Genomic DNA, 17,721 nt, shown 5'->3' on the forward strand with positions numbered 1-17,721 from the left:
CTACTTAAGTGAGCGTATATGTGTATGTATATGCGCATATGTACATATATAAATTCACGTATTTGTATTTGCATATGCCTTCTTATTGATTTTTATTAATTTGATTTACTTGAAGAATTTAAAATAAAACCAAGTTTGTTAATAATACCTGTTGTTTTAATGTTATTATTATTTTTTGACGTGATAACGTCTTATAATTCTATGTAGCCGGCTGCACGCACCAAAAAATGCGTAGTTATCTTGCTCATGCGTCGTTACCTTGCTTGAACAGCATGTTATGTTATGTTATATGTTATGTTATGTTATGTTATGTTATGTTATGTTATGTTATGTTATGTTATGTTATGTTATGTTATGTTATGTTATGTTATGTTATGTTATGTTATGTTATGTTATGTTATGTTATGTTATGTTATGTTATGTTATGTTATGTTATGTTATGTTTTGTTATGTTATGTTATGTTAAAGTATATTATGTTATGTTAATGTTAACTCATTCTCTATATCCATACAAAATATCTATCAAACAAATAAAATTAAAATTTTCTTTTGAAAAATGCAACCATTCAATCAGTATTTTCTTATGACGTTATCACGTTAAACTATCGTCAGTAAACCGACTTTACAGACAACCTCTTTTTACACAACATTAACTTATTATCAATCTATAAGATCTTGCAATACAATTTCCATTAGCTACAATAACCTCCTCGAACCCAGTCCGGGAACGATTGCATGCCCGAATCAAATGCTCCTTATTCAATACACTATAATGGTATTAACTACAGCCTTCAGGGAAAAAATGTGAGGACACTCATTTCTTTCACGCTCAACTACGCCCTATATGTAGTAAGTTTGGTGTTATGTGGTCATGGACATTTTCAGCCACTCAATCTTGTACCGGCAAGGCTTTATGTGACGCAGCAGAATATTATTAAAGATGTATGCAGATCGGACAGCTTTTTTACATTGTACAACAGATTCTACATCGTCGCCTGATACTTCTAGGTGTGATTTACACATATAGTGACTATGGGTATGGTCAACAATGCATTATAATGCGCAACATACCATTTCAGAGTGAGCAGTGCGTTCAAAAATGCAAATATGGCAGTACTGCAAATGCAACGCATTCTTAAACGTCATTTTTGTATCAAAAGTCGTGCATTATTTGCAGCAAAAATTTTCACACTGCCAATAAATACGCTAGTACAATGTCTGATGAAAAGTGGGTATTTAATTATTTATTTTAGCTTTTAATACAAAAATTGATGAAAAATACGATATTTAAACTTTATATTATTATACTTTTCTTGGTTTTAGTGATTACTTTAGTACATCGGAGATAAAATTACTGCTCAGAGTCCGACTGAGCATGGAGAACGAGTTCACATCGGGAAGTAGGAAAAAGAGCGTGCTCTGGGCTAAGGTCGTAGATGAAGTAAAAAAAGTTAATAAAGATTTAAAAATAGATAGAAACATCGCCCAGCGAAAATTTTCTAATTTACTCATCGCATATAAGCGAATAAAAAAAAGATATTAAACTTTTGATATTAAACTTTTGACAAGATATGTCCTTCTTTTAAGCTTTACACGGTTTTTGAAGTGAAAACTTCTTTAGAATCGTTGGGAGTGATTTGAGAAAAAGTGAAACGAAAAAGCGACCCTCTTGGCTACGAAGTAGGGGTGGGACTATTCGAATAAAAATTATTCGAATAATAAAATCTTTTATTCGAGAGGTATTCGTAATTCGAATAATATTTATTCGAATTTTTTATTCGTTTATTCGAATAATGCTATTCGAATACCTCACTATTCGAATACCTCACTATTCGAATACCTCACTATTCGAATACCTTACTATTCGAATACCTTACTATTCGAATACATCACTATTCGAATACTTCACTATTCGAATATTTTTGGTAAATATTTATTTAGATTAGCGGACTACTAATCGGTTTATGTACAAGTGCATGCACCATGAGAAGGGCCAATGTAATTTTTATATTTTTAAAAGCATTTTCTCCCTGATATAAATGAATATATAGTGAGGTATTCGAATAGTAAACTAGTAAACTATTCGAATAGTGAGGTATTCGAATAGTAAGGTATTCGAATAATGAACTATTCGAATTATTTGAAACGAATAGTATTATTCGTTTTATTCAAAGTTATTTAGTTACGAAGCGTTATATTATATGTTGATATAAACGTAGCGACGAACTAAATAACTTTTAGGCCAGCGCCGACAGCATGGCGCGGTAGCCGAGCGACTAGCAATGTGAGCTTCCGATCCAAAATCCTTGGTTCGAATCACAAGAAAAAAATTTTTTTTATACAGTTATTTTATTTTATTTTATGATATGTTTATGAGGAGCTTTTTTTCATGGCAGAAATACACTCGGTGTTTTGCCATTGCCTGCTGAGGGGTGAGCGCTATTAGAAAAATAGTTTTCCTTAATTTTGGTGTTTTCACCGAGATTCGAACTGACGTTCTCTCTGTGAATTCTGAATAGTAGTCACGCACCAACCCATTCGGCTACGGCGTTTGTTTAATTTTACTGATGCAAAAATGAGGAAAAATATATGAATAAAGTTTGCTTACTGTTTACACATTTTCCAAAGGAGACGGAGAACCAAAACAAAAGTCGATTTTCAAACAAATACGAGTGCATATGTGTAATTGTTTTAGAGTTTCGGTCACGCCCCAGCAAAACCTGCGTGCATATGTGTTTGTAACATTCAAAAAAATGTAATTGTGTTAGAGTTTCGGTCACGCAGGTTTTGCTGGGGACGCTCATAATAGCAACCGCGTGTGTATTTTTATATTCGTAAATATTTTCATTTTTAAATATTTACCGCAATTATGCCGAAAAATAATTCAGAAAAGTGTCGTGAGTATCGACAGAAAAAAATCAATAAATAGTATCACGGAATTCATTCACGAAAATTTAATAAAGTATACATCAGAAGTATCGCGGATACTTAGAAAAGATTACGATAAAGTTCCAATGATTTTAAGTGGCGATTTTAACGTAAATTTTGCATTGGACACAGCGGTTCCTTTAATTGACGTTCTCAATACAACATTCAATTTAAAAATGTGTAACAATCGCACTGAATCGACAACACGATCAAAAACAACAATTGACGCGGTATTTCAAAGATATGTTGACAACATCGAAACCAAAGCATTTGTATCATATTTTAGCTATCATAAGTCACTCGTATCATTTGTTGAAATTGAAAACATTGAGGATGAATAATAATAAAATGAAGAAAATAAAATATGAACTTTATAGCAATATTATAATGAACCTATAATTATCCCGCCCCTAATGCTGCTTTCGTCTCATTCTCTCTCAGTTTGTTTTACGGAAGGTTTCACTTCTATCGCGTCTAACCGTTAGACTGGTTTTTTTTTTTTTTTTCTTAAATTTAATAAAAGACTATCGGTTTTTTCCTCACATACATCGTCCATGACCAAACTTAGTAACAATTCCATTTTACTGCACAGCGCGTTCATAAATGCAACAAATCTATTTGCAATTTTTCAACAAATCTATCAGTTGCATGAATTGTCACATTGACAGTGCTGCCAGCGCTGCAAGTACTGCGCATTATAAGGCGTTTCTGAACATAGCCTATAACTGCAAGTATTTTTATTTCTTGAGTTAAGTTGTAGTCCTCCATGTCTTATCCGAAAAGGAGAAAATAGGAAAATAATGGTTTCAGAAAGTTATAGCCACATATATGCATACCGTCAAATACCGTATGAACCCAGTAGTTTAATTTTCTTGCGTTTAAGTCGCATTAACTTGTTCATTTGTGTATAATTCTCCGCCATTTCGATGTCTTTAATTGTCTTATGAGCGATATACTCGCTGTCTCACGGCAGTTAAAGGCCTAAACTGCCACCTGCTTCTCAGTTCTTATTTTGCTGTTGTTGTTGTAGCAGTGCATCTCAGTTTTTCCCTCCTCACTTGGTGCATCACACACTTATGAAGTTAATCAAGAGTAAAGGGAATTGTAATTTAAAAATATTAGCAATTTTTAAGGAAATACCTTCGAAAGAAGAAATCACAGTTCAGAGTTACTTTAAAAAATGTAAAGCACATTATATGTATATGTATTTATGTTATTAAGTTACATTACTTTTATTACTTTAATATCTACAATAGCATATAGTTCTACGATGCACATATGTATGTGTGTATGTACAAACATTTTTATGAATGTAAATATTATGTACTTTATTATCTGTACATATGCAAAAGAGACAAATTTATTAACAAATAACTTAAAGCAATAAATGTGAATGATGCAATCAATATATGTCCAAACAACCCTCAATTTTTCTCTTTGAATGATAAATACTTTATGATGAAATTTTTACACATTTTTGTTTTTGATTTCGCTATAGATTTATGTTCATTTACAGATACAAATTATATGCGTACATATGTACAGTAAATTAAACAATTTATTTTATATATATTAAATATCCATACATTAAAATACTTATACTCTAAAGCAATGTTGCAGATGGTGGTGGTCGAGTGCTGGTGGTGGTGATATGCGATAACCTAATTCATTGTTATTCTTGTGTAGTAAAAATAATGGTATAAAGTAAAGTGTATTTGTAGGCATGAGCCAGAATTTGCCAATTTAAAATGTGTGCAGCTGGGCATGCTCCTCCATACCGGGTAGCATGTATGTGTGTAGTGTTTCCTCGTGTGCGGACAATGAAGCACTGTTTCGTGACACATGCAGAACAGAGCCAGCAGCAGTCTCATCTTCGTCCTCAACGCCCATTTCAAGTTTTATATTCATGCTATTGTGATGATTATTGGATGCCAGTAGCGGCGACAGTTCGGTAGAGGTTTTCATATCCGTTTGAACAATGCTTACGGCTGCTACCTCAGCAGCTGCTGCTGCAGACTCAGCTGCTAGGTCGTTTATGTGTTTGTGTGGTCGCTGGGCGACCTGTTCCATATCCGAGCGTCGCAGCATGCGTCCATTCGAAAGCGATACAGTAAAATCATGGGGATTTGTGTGACCAACACTTTGCCGATAGATCTCCGCGATTTCCTCTTCAGTTAGATCGCACTGATGTATGCGGCGCGTATGCTTGCGTAAGCTGCAAAATAAATCTATTGTAATAAATACATAACAGGGGTAACTTGAAAATAATTTATAATTAAAAACTGTCTTAAAAAATAATGTAAAATAATTAAAAATTAAATAAAAAATATAAAAAAAAATGATTTACAAAAATATATGTGTATATTAGGGCGGGTCGACTTAAAAATCGCTCATTGCTCTATGAAAATCGTATTCTAGGGATCAAAATAAGAAACTTTGCCGAAGGAACCATACCTCCCCACAAATCGACCCGGCCTAGTGTATATGTATAAAATATAAGGTTGTCAAAAAAGTCTTGCGGTATTTCCGCAAGCTTGTCTTTGCAAGCGCGTAGTTCTAGTTGTATTCGTCGCATCGGTTCACGCTAGAGCTTTTTGGAAAGCTCTTTTCACGTGCTAACACGTGTTTGATTAATTGTTGTTTGCTTTTAGTCGTTCGTGAGTTACAGCGTCGCAAACATGGAGCAAAATGAAGAGAAAATACGGCATATTTTACAGTACTACTACGATAAAGGCAAAAATGCATCTCATGCTGCCAATAAAATTTGTGCAGTTTATGGACCCGATACAGTTTCCATTTCCACCGCACAACGATGGTTTCAACGTTTTCGTTCTGGTGCAGAGGTGATCGAAGATGCGCCACGATCCGGAAGGCCTGTCGTCGAAAATTGCGATAAAATCGTTGAATTGATCGAAAGAGACCGGCATAGTAGCAGCCGTAGCATCGGCCAAGAGCTGGGCATGAGTCATCAAACCGTTATAAACCATTTGAAGAAGCTTGGATTCAAAAAGATTCAAAAGCTCAATGTATGGGTGCCATACGACTTGACGCAAAAAAACATTTTTGCCCGTATGGATGCATGCAAATCGCTTCTGAATCGCAACAAAATCGACCCGTTTTTGAAGCGGATGGTGACTGGCGATGAAAATTGGGTCACTTACGACAACGTGAAGCGCAAACGGTCGTGGCCGAAAAGCGGTGAAGCTGCCCAGACGGTGGCCAAGCCTGTATTGACGGCCAGGAAGGTTCTTCTGTGTGTTTGGTGGGATTGGCAGGGAATCATCCACTATGAGCTGCTCCCCTATGGCCAAACGCTCAATTCGGACCTGTACTGCCAACAACTGGACCGCTTGAATGCAGCACTCATGCAGAAGAGGCCATCTTTGATCAACAGAGGCCGAATTGTCTTCCATCAGGACAACGCCAGGCCACACACATCTTTGGTGACGCGCCAGAAGCTCCGGGAGCTCGGATGGGAGGTTATTTTGCATCCACCGTATAGTCCGGATCTCGCACCAAGTGATTACCACCTATTTCTGTCCATGGCGAACGAGCTTGGTAGTCGGAAGTTGTCCTCAAGAGAGTCCTTTGAAAATTGGCTCTCCGAGTTTTTTGACAATAGGGAAGCGAGCTTCTATAAGAGGGGCATTATGAAATTGGCATCTCTTTGGGAACCCGTCATCGAACAAAACGGCGCATATTTGACTTAAATCGCATTATTATAACCAATTTTATGAACAATTGAAAATTCAATAAAAATACCGCAAGACTTTTTTGACAACCTTATATATAATCTTCTTCTATACTATAAAGTTGAATGTCTGTACGTTGTCCGCGCATCACTACGAAACGACAACACCAAATGACGTAAAAATTTGTATACATTCATATTTTCACCCAATGAAGGTTATAGGCATGTTTTTATGATGGAACTCCCTTCCCACAGCCCTCAGGCCGCGCCACCACTCTCATTCGTCATTAATAATCGAATATTTGCTTAAATTTAATCTAAAAAATCTTAGTTTTTCCTATTTCCCACTATTTATAGCACACTCTAGACTTCATAATCCGCATAAGCTGTTCAACTATGACCCAAATGCAAAGTTCAAAAACGGTTTGAGATAGAAAATTAATAAAAATAATTTTGCTTGATATTTTTCCGATTGGTTGTTTTGATTTTATTCAACGAGGCATAGCAACGGTTGCCGGGTATTGTAATATTATGGTTATTAATAAAAAATTATTTTCTATGAAATTATTGTTTGTAATTCTTTTATATATAATACATATCCTAAATCCTTCAAAACTACTCCTACGCGAGCGGGAGCTAAATTAAATAGTTAATATGTATAATTAAAATAAAAATAAATAACTAAACCATTTTTCTAAATTCCTCTCGTTGCCACGACAGCCCGTTTTACGTAAGCGGAACGACCCCATATACTTAAAAATGTATGGGGAATTTTTATGTTACAACAACAACATCTAAATTTCTATAATATTTATAGTCTTGTTGGGATCCCATTGTGCAGACAAGCTAATAAAAACTAGAGAATTGTAAAAAATATATACAAAACTGTTTGATACTCACGATTCGCGTTTCTTGAATGAATGCCTGCAGTACTTGCATCTGTACGGTTCATTGCCGTCATGTATCCACGAGTGTATCTTCAATTGAGCTTGTGTTGTGAATACACGCCCACAACTCTCCACGGGACAGCGTGCACGTTTGCCCAAATGCACGATATCGGCATGCCGTTTCAGATGATGCGGATAACGAAACTGTTTCGGACACATATCGCATTTGTGCGGCTTCTCGCCAGTGTGCGACAGTTGATGGGACCTCAATTCGCTGCGATTGATGTAGGTTTTCGGACAGTGACTACAACGAAATATGCGCGCCGTATGTCGTTTCATGTGATGTTTCAGTAATTCACTGGACTTGTAATTGCAATGGCAAATGTCACATTTGAAGAGATAAAGTGAACGCTCAGACGTTATTAAGTCAACTCTTTCGGCACCCATCACATCACTCGCGCCACTGGCTACGGCTACGGCCGCCGATGTATCCACCCATGCACCACTCTTGCTGCCACTGTCATCACTGCCAACTCGTAGGCATTCGTGTGCATGCAGTTCAGCAGCGGTGCGCCAACTTTGTGAGCACATGCCACAGGCATATTCATCGAAGAGTTCGTTGTTTTCGTTTAGCTGATGGTACATATCGTAGGTATTTATGTTGCTAACTGCACTTGTGGCACTTTTTCTTCTTGCTGTTGTGCTTGTTGTTACTGCTGCAGCTATTGCTGGTTGCTGTTCATGCTGGGGTGTCGTTATGCGTTGTCTAATTATAGGTTTGCCCATTGTGGGCGTGATTGAATCATAACTATTCGATTTTTCTTCATGCTCCATGTCGGCAATTAGTTTTGAAAGTGACGATACTTCAATTATGGATGCCACTTCATTGACTGAATTATGTATGTCATTGTTGTTGTTGTCTTCAATGCCACCACCACCACCACCACCACCACCACCAGCACTATTGCCTTCGACACCATCAGTATTGTGATCATCATCATCATTGTTGCTGCTGCTACTGTTGTTGTTGTTGTTGCTGTCGTTGTTGGTGTTGTAGTTGTTGAATCGATATGAATGAGTTATTATGCCATGGCCTGCATGCAGAGTACAATTGATTGTGTTGATTGGAATCGTTTGCTTCACTGTTTTATTTCAATTTGTTTATTATTTTCATTAATGTTGTTTTATTTTGTTTTAGATTAGACATTACATAGCTATCTGTATCTGTACTTTACACACAAACACACATTTGTACATATGTATGTAGAGGAGGAGGAGGTTACTCTTCAATTAACAGTCTGTATCAGTTTCAAGTAACATTTTTAATTTCTGACTTTGGGTGATTTGATTCTTAGTTAAGCCCTTATATACCTTACCACAACTTGTACTCGTGGACGTTGATGCTATAACTGCTAGGGGTGTGGCTGCGGATGATGCTGCCGTTGTTATTGTTGTTGCGGTAGTTGTGTCTTTTATTGCTATATATGGCTGGTATTGTTGATGTTGCTGTTGCTGTTGTAGTTGTTGTTGGTTCCGCATAGCATTATTTGCGGCACGCTGCTGTTGTATTATCGTCGCTACCGAATGACTGCGTTCTAAATGTCGTATGAGACGCGCTCTCGTTGCATACGAGCGTATACAGCGGGGACACTCGAAGGGCAATTCTAAAGACGAAAATTAGATACATAAGTAAGTGCGCGTAAGGAGTCACACAGGCACAGATAATACTAGAATGCACTTTTTTTATATTTAATTTGGTTTAAACCGCCGTTGAGCACGCGGGTATGACCAGATTTTTTCGACTTTGGACTTGAATTTAATATATTTTTATTATAGCTAACAAGCTTCCAGGTAGCTTCCTAAAATTAAATTTTCTATCGATATATGGATATGGTCTTTTAAAAAGGATCCTTGAACACGACAGAGAAAGGCCAAACCCGGGCGCCTAGCCGAAGGTTTTAAAAAAGGTGTCTCACGAAGGATTAAATTAAATATATGCGTTACGGAAAAATATTAATATTTTATGATGTCTAAGCACAAAAATGTTTTTTTTTTTTTGTTTTTTGTTAAAAATAGTTATCGATACCATAAGTTTAATTAATCGGTGATTTACTTACTTTGCATGATGTAATTTTCTGTAAAGAAAATATCGTTAAACATTATTTAAATACAGATTTGAAATTTTATTTCCTATAAATAGTGCAAAATACACATTTTTGGCTTCTAAAAAGTGCTTGCTAAGTAGGTACATTTGCCCGATTTAAAACAAATAACAGTTTATTGACAGATAAAACATCAGTCAATGTGGCTGTTGTTGTTGCATCAGTGCACTCGGGCCTGTCAGTGTGGTGTCGTGATCGATCGTCGTCGTCTAACTCATCTAACGATAGGCCCAATAAAGTACTGTTTCGAAAGGTTGGGTCCCAAGAAAGAGGGGTGTTTGGGATTAAGAGGACAAGTGAATAGGTGGTTAGTATCGCGCAGTGCACCTTCACATGCCGGAAATATATTGTGTATGTTACGGTATTCTAGACAGGGCTAGTTTACTGGGGCGGCAGCCCTTGGTCGGGAAAAACCAGAGTCATTCCGGTAACGTAGAACCGGCTGCCATGGGAATGTATATGTTCGGGTTGGCCGCCGTAGACGAATGGGTTGGTGCGATAGAAAAGCAACAGCAGCTCCTCGTCTGCAATGGGTGGTGATGGGACTCCGATAACGGCAGTCGTTAGTTAGGAGTTTAGCAAGATGGTGAGAGTCTCCCGATGAATGCCATTTAATGTCTGCCCATATACAGTATAGTAGTGTTTGGACCGCGATCTTGTAGAAGAGATGTCTTCTGACATGGGTCGGGCTCTAGCAAATATCTGCAGTGGTGATCCCTACGATAGTACTCTAGCAGAAATTAATTGCTAGCTGAGTATTTTACTGTGCTCTTTGACCGAGAGCATGGAAGCCTCATACTGAAGGTGTTGCAGGGGAGAATATTCACGGCGACTGTGACTGGTCGTAGTAGCTGATATAGCTAAGTGCACGTCTGCACATATATCGGGTTTTTTTGAAAATCTTGAGAACTTAAAATGATAATATAATATAAAACAGAAACATTATTGGAATGATATTTGGTTTATGTCCGCTGCGGCTACGAGTTATATGATGAGGTACGGTACACTAGACAGGGATATTTTACTGAAGCGGCAACCCTTGGTCGGGAAAACCCTCCGAGACATTCCGGTAAGTAGAACCGGCTGCCATAGTAAATTCGATTGGCGCAATTTTTGACTACTTTTTCCAATAAATCTGACCGTGTGGACCACCATACCGATGATTTCGATCGCACGACAGTTGGTTCTACTTTACCGGAACAACCCGAATTTATATCTGGCCAAAGATTGTCACTCCAGCAGCATCCTCTGCTGTTTATGCTGCTACAACAACAACAACAACAACAACATCGCATAGAAGTATTTTTCAAGGAAGGGTAAAAGTTTGTAATTCACTCTTCATGCAGCGAGCGATCCCTATGCAAAGGCAGTTGGTTAATTGATTTTACATCCACAGAAAAGTAAAGTTTACAATGAGTTAGGTTAGGTTAGGTTGTAATGGTTGCCCAGCAAGTGGGCCCACATGAACGAAAGAAGTTTGGTTCATCCTTTGTGATACCATTGCAAGAGGGGAAAAGAGGTGAAGGAAAAAACGATAGGACGAAAAGGAGAGGGGTAGGGAGGGTTGAGTATTTGTGGACTATGAACGGTGACTAATTTGCGGTTGTGTTAGTCGTTTTATGCTGCTGATGAAGTTCATCAGATTTTTGATTTCCAGACCTGCTATGTCAGCCGGCGCAGAAAAGAAGTGAGAGCCAAGATGCTTAAATCTTAGTCCCGCTAGAGCGGGGCAGCTAAGGAGCAGGTGCTGAGATGATTCCACTTCATCCTCCATACAACTGACGCAAAAAGGACTCGAAATAATTCCGAGTCTCGCGGTATGTATACCCGCGGATAGTGCCCCGTGAGGATGCCCACAAAATTTAAGAGCTGAGATTTCGTCATCCTCAGAATATCCCTCGAACGCCTCCGATCCAAACGTGGTCAGAAGGATTTCGCGACCTTACACGTTCGTGTACTTGCCCTGCGCTCGCTGAGTTGGTGCATTCCATCCATATAGTGAGTTATCTTATTGATAAGTTTGAATCAGGATCGTCGAATGACGTGTGGTGAATTTATGACTTTTTCATTTATCACTATTTCAAAATTTTCTTTCTTATGTTCTAAGGCAATAAAGCCTCAAGGAGGAAATTTATCATTGATCGGTCGTAAGCACTTTCATGAGCCGAAAATGTCATTCCACACTTACACAGAATCGTAGAATAGAAAATGTCCACTTACCATCTACAAGGCCGTGCGTGGTATTCAAATGGATCTGCATAACGTGCAGCTCAACCGACTCAAAGGGGCATTTAGCACACATTAATGTGACCGCTAAAATGACAAAGAAAGCAAAAAGAAAATTATAAAAAATTGTGTCCATTTCGTAATTGTTTACATATTTATAATATTTGTACAAAACATAATCGAGAAATTTCATATATACCTAGTACTGCCATAAGTTCTGTTACAAGTGAAGTCGGTTATAGATATGAAATTATAATATTTTTTTGGAATGAAGTTAGTTTTATTTAATCATGCAAATATTAAAAGAAAAAAATTTATTTTTCATACGAAATGATAACCGTTTGCTTTTGCATAAGCCCTCAAACTATTAGGCCATTCAGCTATTGCAGCACGCACGGTTTCCATGGACATTGACGCCGCTGTTCGGACCAAAGATTGCTTGAGACTCTCCAAATTTCTGTGAAGTCTAAGACAGGCCATGTTGTCCAATTCTGACCAGCATAAACATTCCCCATACTTGCATAGAGGGAATGCTGATGGAGTGACAGTCCTTGGCCGGATATAAATCCGGGTCGTTTTGGTAACGTAGAACCGACTGTCGTGGTTCTTCTGCGGCTATGAACCCAGGGATATTGTTTTTTAACCACTTTTGGGTGGTTTTTGGTCTTATGGGCTTGAGCGGAATCTTGCTAAAAGATCCAACACTCTCCATGCAAGAGAGTACTGCTCAACTGATTCACCACGCCTTCTAAGACATCCTCCTGTACTCTTTTGACCCAGGTCTTAAGCACTTTTTTGCATAAATGAAGAGATGTAACGCTTTTACAAGACAGTCCCCACCAAATCATTACAGAGCTTGGATGGTGGCCGCGCTGAACTTTTGGAACAACATTTTTTGCGTCTTTAGAAATTTTAGCATAGAGTTTGTCGTTTTGCTTATTAAAACTCTTTCAACAGTGAAATAAGCGAACTTTTTTCTGCGAATTTGTTCTCACCGTATGCATTGTAAAATTTGTCACAGAATTCATGGCAAGACTAAGTATATTATATTAAATACAGTAGTCAATTTTAGTAATTATTTAACTGCAACTGTTAAACGCCTAAATCATGAAAAATATAGATTTTGTAACGCACCTTTTTGTTCAATTAGATTCAAATGCTCAATAGGCGTATGGTCCACAACAACTGCATTAAAGAAGATATGCATATACATCATTTTTTTTAATTTTTTTTTTTCAAATTGAAACACATTTCTTACCCTTATCACCCTTAGCTTGAATCATATCTCTTGTGGGCATTTTCTTGTGCACCGCTCGATAGTGACGAATTAATGCCCGCTTTGTGTTGTACAAGTTGGTGCACATTTCACAACGATAAGGCGCCAAACCTAAGCAAAAACGTATACCAACAAGAACGGAAAGTGTATAAACAAATGAAATGAAATTTTTAAAACCAAATAGAAATGCGTTTTGCACAAATTATTTGACCTACCACGATGCACAAACATGTGATTTTCAAATTGATATTGACTTAGGAATTTCTTATTGCAGTGCACGCAATATGGCTGATAGTTGCTGACGTTTGAAGCTTCAGCCCCCGCCACCGATGTGTCACGCTGTTGCTGTTGATCATGTAATATATCATCGAAATCATCGTCACTGGTGAGCAGCAAGTCGTGAAAGTCTGTGCCATCATCCTCTTCGTTCTCTTCGTCTTCATTTTCATCTTCCTCGAAGTCTTCGAAAAGCGCATCATTAAAAACAAAATCTAATTCACTATTATCTATAGTTGTGTCTGTTTCAACAATTTGTGGCACGGCATCGGATGGTATTTGCGTGCACGCATAGCCCGCCATTACAGATACCGACTGTTGCTGCTGAATGCCATTGCCACCGCTCGCACTAGCCGCCGCATCCATTGTAACTGTACTAGTGGAATTGGTAGCAGCAACTGGAATATCCATAATGATATCTGGCGCTGGAGCGTTCATTTGCATGTTAATTTGCATGGCAGCGGCTTGCGCCTCTGCCACAGCAGCGTCAACAATTGCTTGGGCGTCCACCACTGTGGGTTCACCATTGGTAGTGTAGTTGCTGTCAGCGATGCTTGCGTTGAGCAGAGTGTTTGCATTGTTTTCATTGTGCGTAGGCATGTGATACTGCATAGTATTGTGTTTCAGTAAACTTGTGCCCGGCGCGGTGTTATCGACTGCAGTGGGTATTAATGCTTCGCTAATAGAATTGTCTATACCATTACCCTCGTCCAAATTGTGCTGCCTATAGTGATCTTTGAGTTTGTCTCTCCAATAAAAAGTTTTTGCGCACTTTTTGCAATTCAAGCCTTTCGGATAGTCTGGCCGTAAGGCTTTGCCACGCTGCATTGGCGGCGAGTCTGACGGTGAATTTTGCGTATGCGGCAAAACGGCTGACTCATCTGTAAGATAGAAATTTTTAAGCTACTATAGTACTGTAAAAACAAGCAGTGATCCTACCGATTGTTGGACGTAATTGCACTTCAGTTGCCTCCTCTTGATGCTGGCTCAAATAGTGGCGACGTAAATGTGATTTTATGCGTGTTTCGAAGAGACACAAATCACAAGCATATATATGTTTGAGATCACCAGGTTGATCGAGCGGTCGGACTTTGTTTTTCGGTTGCAATTGTTTTTGTGTAGGCTGTAGTTTATGCTTGGTTTTGTAATGCTGCGTTAAATCTATTTTGAAGAAGGTATAGAACGTGCACTGATCGCAAAAGAAATGGGGTATTTCTAAAAAACGTAAAATTGAAAAATTTTAATAACAATTCAATTTAAAAAAGTGGCTAAAATATTGACCATTATGTGTGAGCATGTGGTTTTTGAGTTGATCTTGTGTGTGAAAGTTACTGGTACATATCTTGCACTTAATGCGCTTAGAGGTAAGAACATTGGCTACCGTAATAATCGATGGTGGCGGCATTTCATCTTCTATATTTTGTAGCGCTGTGAACAAAGCGAAAATTATTTTATTGCAAATCAACTAAAAATATGGTAACCTACTTTGCACAGTAGTCTCTGCGCCCATCGACATAGGCGGCGTGCTTGGCACAGACAGCTCATTACCCATACTTTCTTCAATGATAATATCATCAATATCCATAGAGTTCATTGTTTGGTCATCGACTTCTGTGGTATTTTCTACTTGCATAATATTATCCAGCACCAGTCCATTCTCCAATGTCACACCATCATCAGCCGCATTAATATATTCGATCACCACTCCTAAAACATTTAAAAATATATATTCATTTGTTTTAAACAAAGTTATATTTTCCGTGCTAACACAGACCATTGCCCATCACTTCCTCCACCGTGCCGTCCGCCATAACGATAAATTCATTGCCGACACTCAATTCATTAGCTGCTATATTGAACTGATCTGCCCCATATTGCTGCAATTCCGTTGATATGTTTGGCCTAGGTTCATCTTGCATTGGAAAATTCGATATACTGGTTGGATCGGCATTCACATCTTCAGCAGTTGCTGTTGCCGCTGCTTCAACGTAAGCGGCTGCCGCTGATGCATTACTACTAGCAGGTGTTAGAAATAGCTGCATATCTAATTCTTGTTGTTGATCTTGCGCTTCATACTGTTTGCTGTGCAAATACTCTTCATTTGCTTGAGAATTGTGTATCTTTTCCATTTCCAGGGCAATTGTGTCTTCGAAATCCTGTTCTTGCTCTTCCTTGATTGTTTGCTCATTTGGTTTAGTTTTCGGTTTCAGTTGTTCGCGTGTTGGCTGCGTGTTGTGCGCCGACTTATAGTGATCAATTAGCAATGTGCGTTTCTTACTCTCAAACTTGCACAACTGACAGCAGTAAGAAATTATATCTAAATTGATAAACGGATCGAAATACTTATTTATTTCTTATTTTGTCAACAGAGTGTTGATTTCTCACCTAAATGCAATTTTACGTGTTCTTTTAAAGTTTTCTTGGTTTCGACTTTCTCGTGACAAATTTTGCACCGAAAACGCATTTTAGTGCCATCCGAGTCCTTAATATTTGTATAAACACAATTAATAATTACTACATTTTTTTATAGCATATTGTTACTTTTTCTTACCCCACCATCTTCCGCTCCCTTTCCACTACCGTCTTCTACTATGCCATTCTTACGTTGCGTTTTTTGGTTTTTTTGCTTTAGGTTTGGGTATTCACTTAGTTTTTGCCGTAATATTTCATGCGCTTCGAGTGCATTTCGTATGAAGTTATAAGATACTTGCAACGATGCACTGCATTCTGTACATATGTAAATTGGAAATTGCAACTTTTCACTATCATCGCCATCGCCCAAGCGGGTACAGTAACGCAAGCATTCCATAAAGCTCACTGGCTTCTCGAGATTATCATCATCGTCCATTAAAATCGGTGAATCAAGCTTGTAAAATTCTGCATCCGAAGCAAGGCACGTTCGACAAACGAGCCTGTAATCCATTGGCGCCGTTTCCTCAATTAACTTCTCTGCATCCATTATTCGGCGTCAAAGGTACTTTGGCCACCGCGTGCTATGCTCTTTCCACACAGTTATAATAAACTTATCACAGTTTTATAGTAACAGATAAAGTAGATAATTGTATTCGAAAATTTTTCCAATTCGATCAAAATATTGTTTTGCATAGCATAAAGACGCACAAACGTATAAATCCACAATTTTCACATTTCTTTTTGTTGCTTTACCAAAGAGAATTTATCAACTGTCAAACGAATGAATAGAGACGATAAGAATGGGAATAAAGGTAAAGCTATAAAACAGGGCTGCCAGCTTTAAGTATTTTGAATAGAATGCGCGACGTTTGCTATAAAAGCCTTATTTGTGAAATTATTTTAAAAATTTGTCTAGTTTAGTAAAGTTTAAAATTTTGAATTTTTAAATAGAGAGGACATACAGAATTTGAAAGCATATCGTCCCCTTAGTATAACAATAGCCTATGTGCTCATAGGCTATTATTTTTTTATTGAATTTTTGGATTCTAATAATCCTTCGAATATTAATGGAATTTTATCAATGCGATAACTGTACTCAATTAAATAATATAAATTGGGTAAATTTCGCATGGTAATATACCAACAACCGTTCAGGCAATAAACTAATTCGCACCTTATGAATAAATAAATTTCGAAATGAGCCATGTCGTAAAATATCGAGCGAAATATTTATTAAAAACTAGCAAACCCCGCCCGCTTCGCTGGGCACACTAAAATAGAATAGATATGGTTTAGAACAGAAAAGATATGGTTTTCATATTATTTATTTCTTTATTCTTTATTCCAGCGCTTTGGCATACACAATATCTTTTGTTTTTCTATTTGTTTTTGAGTAAATATATAATGCTGTTGGCTTCCCAACACGTGAACAGCCAACGTATAGTTGACCATGGGTGAATACTGGTTCTTCTAAATTCATCCCGCATATTTCTAAAGTTTGCCCCTGTGATTTATTGATAGTTATTGCAAATGTTAAGCGAATGGGCAGTTGCAAACGCTTGAATTCCAATGGCAATTCAGGTGGAATCATTGGAGTTCTCGGTATTAGAGCGTCTTCATTTGATGCCCATATTGTACATACACAACCAAAGGTTACCCGGGTTCACGTTTTGACCTATATCTCGAGACCCCAGTCACGGAGCGGCATGAAAAATACTCTGAACTAAAGCATTCACCAACAGCTTCCATTTGATACCCATATTGTACATACACATTCTAGGCTCCACGTTTTGGTCTCTATCTCGAGACCCTAGTCACGGAGCGGCATGAAAAATACTCTGAACTAAAGCATTCACCAACAGC

At 37.8% G+C, this 17,721-nt stretch overlaps 1 protein-coding gene across 1 annotated transcript; it reads right to left on the minus strand.

The window, feature by feature from the left end:
* Nucleotides 1-4,468: 4,468 nt before the first annotated feature.
* LOC129244597 (uncharacterized) lies at nt 4,469-16,596 on the minus strand. The gene is made up of 14 exons (XM_054882318.1): nt 15,998-16,596; nt 15,832-15,928; nt 15,221-15,763; nt 14,932-15,153; nt 14,728-14,874; nt 14,386-14,661; nt 13,386-14,327; nt 13,153-13,281; nt 13,029-13,079; nt 11,889-11,981; nt 9,624-9,641; nt 8,883-9,170; nt 7,520-8,600; nt 4,469-5,143 (listed from the first exon to the last, which is right to left on the minus strand). Exons 1-14 carry the CDS (start codon nt 16,403-16,405, stop codon nt 4,672-4,674), a joined length of 4,767 nt encoding a protein of 1,588 aa, XP_054738293.1. The 5' UTR covers nt 16,406-16,596; the 3' UTR covers nt 4,469-4,671.
* Nucleotides 16,597-17,721: the final 1,125 nt, after the last annotated feature.

This window comes from Anastrepha obliqua, chromosome 4 (genome assembly GCF_027943255.1).
Source record: "Anastrepha obliqua isolate idAnaObli1 chromosome 4, idAnaObli1_1.0, whole genome shotgun sequence".
NCBI classification, from domain to species: domain Eukaryota; kingdom Metazoa; phylum Arthropoda; class Insecta; order Diptera; family Tephritidae; genus Anastrepha; species Anastrepha obliqua.

What these genes read in the sequence shown, in the direction of transcription:
- LOC129244597 (XM_054882318.1), bottom strand. Translation starts at nt 16,405, where the DNA reads ATGGATGCAGAGAAGTTAATTGAGGAAACGGCGCCAATGGATTACAGG. An exon ending in ACACGTAAAATTGCATTTAG is followed by an intron (nt 15,764 to 15,831) that starts GTGAGAAATCAA and finishes TTATCAATTTAG; the next exon opens with ATATAATTTCTTACTGCTGT. An exon ending in GCAATTACGTCCAACAATCG is followed by an intron (nt 14,328 to 14,385) that starts GTAGGATCACTG and finishes TCTATCTTACAG; the next exon opens with ATGAGTCAGCCGTTTTGCCG.